Genomic DNA, 9,931 nt, shown 5'->3' with positions numbered 1-9,931 from the left:
TATATATATATATATATATAGAAAGAGAGAGAGTGGGAGAGAGAGAGAGAGTAGGAGAGGACGTGTACAATGAAAGACACGGAGAAAGAATAAAGGAGAGAGAGGGAGAGGGGAAGAACGGTAGAGATAGGGAGTGATAGAGGGAGCGAGAGAGAGAAAAAGGGTAGGAGGGAGAGTGAGTGAGGAATGGAAGGAGGGAGAGTGGGAGCGACGGAGAGATAGGGGGAGGGGAAGGGAGGGATGGATGGGGGAGGGGGAGAGAGGGAGAGGGAGGGAGGGATCGAGAGAGAGAGGGAGAGATAGACAGGGGGAAGGAGGGAGGAAGGGAGGGGAGAAAGAGAGAGTATAGTAAGAGCATAGGAAAAAGTATAGAAAGAGTATATAAGTCCCTGCACAATGTGTGGAACAAAACTTCAACTCCAGTGATATATATATATATGGCAACAGGCATTGAAATCACAAAGAGTACACTACAGTGAATAATTTCATAGTAATAAGTTACCACAGTCTATTTTATAGTCAAACCACAAAAATGTTATTTTTCATGAGTAAGGTATCACAAGCAAAATTAAATTGGCAATATTGTGCTCATACCTCTCTTCAGTGTAGTGACGGCCAGACCTGCCAGTTGATGTATTGAAGGATCAGAGTTATACTTCCAATTCAGAAAAAGAGCATTATACAGAGCTACTAGTTCCACATCAAGGGATGGTCGAAAACTCACAGGAACACCTACAACTCACATCAAAAACACCATCACCTGTATAATTTTACCATAGACCATATACAATTGTAACACTCTCACTAACATTATCAATTAATTAATGGATTAATGGTTCAATAACGGCTTTGTTCCAACGCAATATGCCCAGAATGTGTAAAGTAAATGTTGAGATGGGTATTGCAACTTTCACAGCTGAGAATAAATTGCCCTGTAGATATAAATTTTTTTAACTAACCAACACTACTCTTGTGTTGGAATACATTATTGAATCTATGTCATACCCTGCAGTTTTTCCAAAAGAACATCGTAATCAATAAGGAGCTTGTCATCCTCTCCTGAAAACTTTGTGTGCTGAAAATATTCAAATAATATATATAACATGAGCAGTTTCAAAATATATCTCAAAAGAAATTGCAATGCTAGTGAAAGCTGGACTTGAAGGTGCATAGCCATAGTGAGAACCCCATCATGGGAACATAAATATTGCTCAAAGCCAAAGGCAAAGGTCCCCATTGTCAACTCAAAATGCTAAGAATAGATCGGAAAATTATTATAGTCGTTTTTGGACCAGTATAACAAGGTTAACAATAAGTTACAAGGGGGCATGTGGTAACAAGGGCTAGCGGCTAGACTATACTAGTACTAGAGCTAGGCTAAAGCTAGGCTAGACTATAGACAACAGTCATTTAGTCAATTCAATAGACAATGCAAGTAAAAAGCAGGCAACAATTACAACGAATAAGTAGGGTACCTTCCAACGTGACACCAAACAGTTGTTCTCGGATGCTAGTTGGTCAGCGACATCATCATTTTCTTTCTCCATTTTCTTTCAGCAATCCCCTATGATGTCCATGACGCTATCCACTTGGCCATCCCGCACAGGGGAACCGTTTTACTTGCGCGGCAGCCTAGCGCACGTATATATTATCAGCTTTACATTTAAATCATGCTAGGTAGGCTTAGCGTCTTTTAAATCGAAATATATCAGGTTTTTAGGTACAGAGTGGCTATATATGCCCGGCAGCCGGCATATATCTGACGGCTACCGGGCACGGTATTCGATTTCCTAAATGCCCGGCAGTTTTTAATTTTCAGCGTTATCTCAAGTAAACAAGGGTTAGGGTTAGGGTTAGGAACTATCAGGCATTTAGGAAATCGAAGACCGTGCCCTGCTGCCAGGCATATAGCCACAGCGTTTTAGTTAATACCTAGGTGCTCCAGATCTTAAAATACAGAAATGGTTTTACTAGGTGTGTATTTTATACTGTGTTACAGAGTGTATTTTGTCTTGGTATACTTAATTACTTACATGAAAACCAGCATTGTTGTTGTTTTGTAGCTACCATGTTTTGATAAATAAAATATACTAGTACTACAGACTACAGTACTACTACTACTATAGTCCGAGATTCCTCTGACCAATGCCCACACCGACGATTTTGGTGGTTTTGGTGTGGGTTATCTACCCTCTCTCTAACCCACACCAAAACCACCAAAATCGTCGGTGTGGGCATTGGTCAGAGGAATCTCGGACTACTACTACTAGTACTACTACCACTACTACTGACTACTGTACATGTTCTGTATAGTACTACTACTAGTGTATATTGTTACTGTACTGTTCTGTATAGTGTATAATATTGTTACTGTACTGTTCTGTATAGTGTATAATATTGTTACTGTACTGTTCTGTATATTGTTACTGTATATACTATATATTGTTACTGCATATACTATATATTGTATAATACTATAGTGTTCTCAGATTCTATGGCGAATTTGCCTTACCGAATTTGGCGCGTGTGCTCAGTGTACACGACAACGCAATACCAATACAAGGTCCTTGACTCCTTGTGCCGTTGTCACGGTCTGAGATTACCCCCAGTCTGAAATTACCCTAGCGCTACTGCGCATGCGTCACGCATGCGCACGAGGTGCTAGGGGTAATTTCAGACTGGGGGTAATCTCAGACCGTGACACCGTACAAGAGCATATATATATCAATCAACATGTTCATCAAGCATGTTGTTTTTCTTTTAGACTGGTACTCGCTCCCACCTCGATTTGGGTGAAGACCGGGCCTAAGCCGAAAGGTGGGACCAGGTACCAGTCTAATTTGCTTCAGTACGGCGTAATCCATAGAAATAGATAGATAACCTATTATCTAGAATAGGTAGAATAGATAAATAGAAGGAATAGGCAGAATAGATAGAATAAGTTATCTATCTATTTTTATTGGCGTAATCATAGGCGTAATCATACGTGTATAATTTATTTTTCTATCATGTACAATAATATAATAAATTATACACTATTATTAATGGAAAAAAATCACTTGAATTAAAAATGTGTTACATAAGACATTATTTTATAAACATTAACAACAATATTTTCCACGATTTGCTAACCCTCAATTAATTTGGTGCAGAGCTTCGAACAAGACCAAAATAAACACTGTACTTTACTGCCAGTGCTGTTCCGAGTGTAGGATTTTTGATAATGATATACTACTAGTATTTGACAGGTATTTACCATTATTTGTGGCCTAATTACACTACTGAAACGCAATATAACATTTTCTGGCTTCTAGTTGTATTACAGAATCGTGTCATGCTATAATTACTTGTTACTAATGTGTTTTTGTTGAGGTAACCAAACGAAACGGTTGTACTTGTTGTTGTAACTTGTAGTTTACCACCTGACCGACCACCTGACTGTCTCAGTGTCTCACTGTCTGTATGCCTCATTGCCTGATATTTTTGTCGTTTGGTTTGTTAACTTCGCGAGGGTTCACTTCAAAACTCAAAACCTGTATCGAAATAAAACAATTGTAGTACTTCCTGCCACGCTTCACGCTTCAGCTGTTGACGTTTTGATCCAGGCTGTAAATTGTATATTTGACTACGTGACTACAATGTACATCATGGGCCATTGATACAGATTGCATCTGAAGAAAGCAAACGGGCAATCATAGAGAAAAGTAGTCACTATATACCACTTTGAGTTTTGTGATTTCTGTTGCTCTGGGGTTTGAGTCATGGTTCAGTCACGGCTTGTGTTTTAGTGAGGTTTAAGGCCTATTAATTACTACTACTACTACTAGTACTAGCCACTGCTTCTAAAATCAAGTGCATTAAAATTAAATGAACAGTGCCAGTTGGATATACACTATATACAGAGGTTTTACCTAATATTGTTTTGAAAGTGCTAAGCCCATGAGTAAAAGCATTGGGGGATATAAGGTGGGTTGGTGTCAGCCTAGCTCTAGTACTATAGCCGCTTACATTAACTGCCGCTGGGCTATAGATCGACCCATGGGGCATGCAATGTACCAACTTATCCCCGATTATACCCGACTATAAAACGTCTGTGGTAGGCAATTAATGCCTCTTATCCGAAGTGAATATGTCTTAAGTTATAGCCGCTACTAAAAATTGAACCTCTAACTATCGTTGGCAATGTGTATACTTGCGGTATTTTTGTGAACAAACATTCGATTTGCGAACTTCAAACGGCCATTTCTGGCGGCGCTGCAGCAGCGCCAGTCAGCGGGAACTATGTATTTCCGCCATAATGGAGGGGTGGGCGGGTTTGGGAGGTTGTGGACAAAAACATTGTTGTTGTCAAGTAACAAAATTAAGCGATCAAACGAGATTGTAATATTAGTTTTGTCATGAAAGATGAACAAATTACTATTGTTAATTTGTTACTTGACAACAACAAACTAATGTTTTTGTCCACAACCAACACAACCCGCCCACCCCTCTACATGCGGAAATACATAGCTCCCGCTGACTGGCTGGAGTACGTTGGTCCATTGCATGCCCCATGGGTCGGTCTATAGCCCAGCGGCAGTTAATGTAAGCGGCTATAGTACTAGAGCTAGTGTCAGCCTATATGTATTGACGTTAGTCTCGCAGCCTGGTCAGGCTGTGAAATACAAGGTGTAGAACTCAAAGTACATGGCTAAATTCTCTGTGTGTTGGCCTCTAATATGAAGCCCAGCAATAGGCCTACATCTAAATAGTTTCACTTGGTCTGTGATATGCTGCGTTTGGCATTGTATTAGAACATCGACATAAAACCATGAGGTATATGGTCAAACCTTCAATTTACTAATGCGATAACGTATGCAAATGTAACTTAATAGATGTCAGTGCAATTGCAAAGATTCTACGATGCATTTTATCTTGCAGGTCTGTATTATCTAATATCCGCACCATTGTGCCAACTGGAACCTTGGGGAGAGACGTCACAGTCTATACAGGGTGCGAAATTAATGGGAGTCCGGAGTCAAATATTCCCTGATTTGACATATGCAGGAGTCCGTGTGACTCCCTGAAAATTCTGCCATACTAACTATAGTTCGTTCCAGAGCACGGCCTCGTGGAATTACTGTATTTGTTCAGCTAATGTCGAAAGAAAATTTGGCAGACGTGCAACTGCATGAGTCTTAAAAATAAGCACACTCGTTATTATTAATATCTTTAATTTTGAACCTCACACTGCGGACTCCCTCATTTTGCTGCGGACTCCCTCTTTTTGAGGGTAGGGAGTCCATTGGACTCCCTTGTTCAAAAGTTAATTTCTACCCCTGCTATACGTTTATGCTCCATTCATTTGTAGAATATAAAAGAAGCAATATTGAGATTGATTGCCAACAGAATGGTAGTTGTGCATTGTACTGATCACAAAGTGCCTTGACTGATTATAACTTCAAAAGAATTAAAAGGTGGGTGTATAATCAAAGATTTTTTAACCCTGTAATTACCTAAAAGTTTGACCCATATTTCCTCTGTGAATTTTTTGGAAGTTTACTGCTATTGTGTACAATTGTATATGCACTATACAGGGTTTTCATTATCTTTTATAGTAACAGGCCGAAATGCTTTTGCAACAGGCCGTGGCGGTGTGTGTGGGGTTAAATTTTAAATTTTTTTTTTTAAAACCTAGATGCTCCGAGATGCAATCTGGTGTATTCTGAGCTGCAGTAAACAGACACATTTGGATTACAGTATGGTCCTTTTTTCCAATTTGGTTTCTCCTGGTACATTCAGAGTTCACAAAAAGTTTCTAAATTATGACGATTTAGTAATTATAAGAGTAATTATATATCGTTACTCAAAAACAAAACAATGCTTCTTGTGCACATAACATGCATACAAATATACTCAACTGATTTATTAGTAGTAGCTCATAAAACACTTTCACTTTGGAGAATAATTAGAGCAAACTAAATGCAAAGAAAAAAAAAAATATATATATCATACTAGTTGAGCCAATTGTAACCGGCCGAAACAGCAGAGTAGACGGTCAATTCGGCCGGTGGCCGGTTCCTAATGAGAACACTGACTACAATGCAGTGTTTTCCCCAGGCATTAGGGGTCTGACGTGGTCTGACATGGATCTGACAATTTTTACGATTGCGTGTACATGCGACCACACGTCGAAGAAGTTTTTATTGATTTATACGTAAAATAAATCTCGATTCCCCTTCGATTACAGACGATGGCGGACGACGCGGCCGAAGAAAAAACGTGTGCAGATAACGACCAGTGCATGGAGGAAGGTGGCGCCACCGTCACTGCGAGAACTGAACCGATGGACGTCGATGGCAGAGTGGCCCCAGCAGCCGTGCGCGGCGTCGGAGGAGCTGAGACGGAGGAGGAGGTTGAAGGGGAGAGTGGGAAGGAGGGGGAGGAGGCAAACGAATCCATCATGCAGCCGCTCACCGAGGAGTCTGAAAACAATCGCGCGACGCTCGATGACGCGGTTGCCATGCCGACGAACTGCGAGAAGCTGCGCAAAGACGACAGCGGCATCTGCGTCGTGGACAAGAGCGTGAGGGATGGCGCAGGATCCGACGACGACGCGGCGGCCGGGAAGACTTCCGAGAATCCTGGAGAGACGGGCGGGGATGAGGACGAGCGGGAGGCCAGCGTGATGATGAGCGTGGAACCGGCGCTAGGACAGAAGGACGAGGCGGCGGTGGGGTCGCCGGAGCGTGACACGGAACTGAGACATGGTGAGTAAGCGTGACAACATGGAACTGAGACGCGGTGAGTAAGCGTGACACGGAACTGAGACACGGTGAGTAAGCGTAACATGGAACTGAGATGCGGTGAGTAAGCGTGACATGGAACTGAGACACGGTGAGTAAGCGTGACATGGAACTGAGATGTGGTGAGTAAGCGTGACATGGAACTGAGACGCGGTGAGTAAGCGTGACACGGAACTGAGACACGGTGAGTAAGCGTAACATGAAACTGAGATGTGGTGAGTAAGCGTAACATGGAACTGAGACGCGGTGAGTAAGCGTGACATGGAACTGAGACATGGTGAGTAAGCGTAACATGGAACTGAGATGCGGTGAGTAAGCGTGACATGGAACTGAGACGCGGTGAGTAAGCGTGACATGGAACTGAGACGCGGTGAGTAAGCGTGACATGGAACTGAGACGCGGTGAGTAAGCGTGATACGGAACTGTAACACGGTGAGTAGTGGTCGCACTCGGCGGTCATGCGTCGTATCGCACGTGCGTGAGTGCAGGGTTCGTAGCGGGTCTTCCAAAGTCTTATATGTACTTATTTTGCCAAAAATAAAATAAGGGCCCTTATTAGTACTTATTTTTGGTGAAATCTTAGAAAAGTACTTAATAGTCCTTATTTTTCGACTTACTGTTCTCGACTCGAGTAAGAATTGTTGTATATATAATACGGAATAATTAAATCTGCTTTGCAATTGTGTATATAAATATTATTAGTGCCCTTAAATAGTCGATGATCTATCAGAAATCGCGTAAAAAAAGTCTTATTTTGGCCTCTAGAAAGGATCTTATAAGTCCTTATTTCAACATGTGTCTTACTACTATGAACCCTGGAGTGAATGCACACTGGCTAAATGCCTGCAGGGGCGTTTAGGGAATCAGGACTTCACTAACAAACCAAAAACTGGTTAACTAATTAGTGGAAACCCTAACATAGTGAAATGGAGTATATGACACATGTAATTGAATCTTTTTTTTAATCCAAAAAAATCGAGTACATTATTTGGTGATATAAATCTGAATTTGAAGTCAATTCTGAAATTGAATAAATGTTGATTATGAATGCTAGTTCATGTCATATTAGTTGAGTTAGTGTGTAGCGGCTGTATCTGCGCACGTCTCCCTCGCGCGCGCTCGTCCTCGCTGCGGCACCGACGAGTTGTTGCCATGGTTGCAGACGACAGTCAGAGCAGCATCAGCAGCCGTGATCACACGGATGACAACAGCGAGGACGACGACGACGACGAGGAACGCGAACTCGCGATCGCCGCCGGCAGCAGCAGTGACGAGGACGTCGCCGTCAACCTGGAGGCCGGTGGCGCCCCCAAGCACAGGTGGTTCGCCTACAGGGAGCTGACGCAGCGAGAGTACGGCTTCGGACATCGCTACTCTCCGCAGCTCTGGGGGTGAGTGAGTGACCGCGTACGTGCGATACGCGCGACTCCGCTTCCGGGTCTCGAATTTCGCCATTAATTCGAAGTTTTGTGCTTTAAATTTTCTAGCTTTGGTCCGAATCATCCATGTGTTGCGTTTTCATTCACCTTGCTTGTCAGGTTATCATGATCAGGCGTGGTTCTATCCTGTATATACGATATACAGTGTGCAAACCTGTATATAAGGCTCACTCAAGGTAACCCCCCTGATGTCTCTTTTATAGACAGGCATCTGTTCTATAGAGGAGGTTTCACTTTATAACTGTCACTTAGGGGAAACACCAAAACTTTCCTTTCTAGTCTAGATAGAACAGGTGCCTGTTATGCAGAGTTGGCAGCACTGCATAGCTGTCACCCTAGATAAACACAAAACAGTGTCCTTTATAGACAGGTGTCTGTTCTATAGAGGCGCATGCCAACACGGCTATTGACTCTACATGTCTATTGCGCAGACGTGTGTTCGTCATTGCACAGCTATCTGGGTGGTCAGGGGTTTAGCTGGACAAAAAAAAGTCAGCAATTTAACTAATTTGGTCTGAAAATGTTTAGCCAAATTAATGCTCTATTAGCCAAACAAAATGTGACATTTATTTAATTTTAATTGTATTTCATCCCACATTTAGCCTGAAGGGCCTAATTAGCTTTAGCTTTTTGACGAATTTATTACATTTTTTCTACCAAATTCAACTTAAACCCTGGGTGGTTTGCAGTCACCGGTACGGAGGCAGCTTGCACGTTGTGCAGCGCTTTGAGCTCATGTACAAGCTGGACAACCATCGCGGATGCGTGAACACTGTTCACTTCAACTCGTCCGGTAACTGGCTTGCCAGCGGCTCTGACGACCTCAACATCATCATCTGGGACTGGGCGAGCAATCGGCCCGTCGTCACCTACGATAGCGGCCACAGGAACAACGTCTTCCAAGTACGTCCAGGTGTTCGTTAGTGAGCGAGGCCCTTCTGTGAGCATGCAGGTTTCGTTGTTGGTTGTAGATCCCTCATTTATTACTGAAAAAGGTTTTTACTGTTATTCATATATCACTCTATAAGCTGATTACTGTTTTCCTTAGTTATACGTGCATAGGAACGTGCGTGTGTGCATGCGTACATGCGTACCTACGTACATACATATATATCAGGGGTGAATATTGACAAATTTGTCATTATTCACCCCTGATATATACGTGCCTATGACATTATATGGTTACCCCTTAAAAAAATTCTGTATGGTTTCTGAGATCTGTCATGTCGGATCACCCTTTACCACCAGAGATGCCTTACATTGTTTATCTACTATACATCCACAACATGTCATTGTTCATCAGTTATTCACATTGTCATGTTCATGCCATCATTGTTGTCCATTCATTATTCATATAATCATTTGTCTGCTCATATGTCCATCTGCTGTTTGCATCATTGTTGTTCATCATGTTCATTCCTTGCTCTCATCGCCATTGTTCATCATATATATTCACCCCATCATTTTTCATCCACGTCTCGCATTGTCGTTTTACATCATATGTTCATGTCATCGTCGTTCATTCGTTGCTCACGTCGTTGTTGTTCATTGTATGTTCACATCACCATCGTTCATCCGTCGTTCGTGTCGTCGTTGTAGATAAAGGTTCTGCCGTTCCGCTGCGACACACACGTCGTCGTGAGCTTTTCATGTGATCATCGTTCATCGATTGCTTACGTCGTTGCTGTTCATTGTATGTTCACATCA

General features: G+C 42.2%; 2 protein-coding genes across 5 annotated transcripts in view; one reads left to right on the top strand and one right to left on the bottom strand.

Moving 5' to 3' along the window:
• LOC106805663 overlaps window positions 1-3,578 on the bottom strand; it is a 9,737-nt gene extending 6,159 nt beyond the window's left edge. For 2 of the 4 annotated variants that reach the window (XM_014807351.1, XM_014807354.1), the window contains exons 1-4: window positions 2,513-2,584; window positions 1,476-1,632; window positions 1,006-1,075; window positions 595-732 (exon numbers count right to left, since the gene is read on the bottom strand). In XM_014807351.1, the coding sequence (XP_014662837.1) occupies window positions 595-732; window positions 1,006-1,075; window positions 1,476-1,547 (280 nt within the window). In that variant the 5' untranslated portion in view covers window positions 1,548-1,632; window positions 2,513-2,584. Of the gene's footprint in view, window positions 1-594; window positions 733-1,005; window positions 1,076-1,475; window positions 1,633-2,512; window positions 2,585-3,561 lie in introns of those variants that run through there. The other 2 variants (XM_014807353.1, XM_014807355.1) reach the window with 2 other exon arrangements.
• LOC106805666 (DDB1- and CUL4-associated factor 8-like) overlaps window positions 3,178-9,931 on the top strand; it is a 21,637-nt gene continuing 14,883 nt past the window's right edge. The window contains exons 1-6 of the mRNA XM_014807357.1: window positions 3,178-3,248; window positions 4,921-4,992; window positions 5,351-5,456; window positions 6,230-6,749; window positions 7,948-8,176; window positions 8,914-9,127. Of these exons, the coding sequence (XP_014662843.1) occupies window positions 6,233-6,749; window positions 7,948-8,176; window positions 8,914-9,127 (960 nt within the window). The 5' untranslated portion in view covers window positions 3,178-3,248; window positions 4,921-4,992; window positions 5,351-5,456; window positions 6,230-6,232. The remainder of the gene's footprint in view (window positions 3,249-4,920; window positions 4,993-5,350; window positions 5,457-6,229; window positions 6,750-7,947; window positions 8,177-8,913; window positions 9,128-9,931) is intronic.

The sequence above is a fragment of the Priapulus caudatus genome, unplaced genomic scaffold (genome assembly GCF_000485595.1).
Source record: "Priapulus caudatus unplaced genomic scaffold, Priapulus_caudatus-5.0.1 Scaffold122, whole genome shotgun sequence".
Classification (NCBI taxonomy): domain Eukaryota; kingdom Metazoa; phylum Priapulida; class Priapulimorpha; order Priapulimorphida; family Priapulidae; genus Priapulus; species Priapulus caudatus.
The sequence above is the reverse complement of the archived record's forward strand: the minus strand, read 5'-3'. Positions and strand labels throughout refer to the sequence as shown.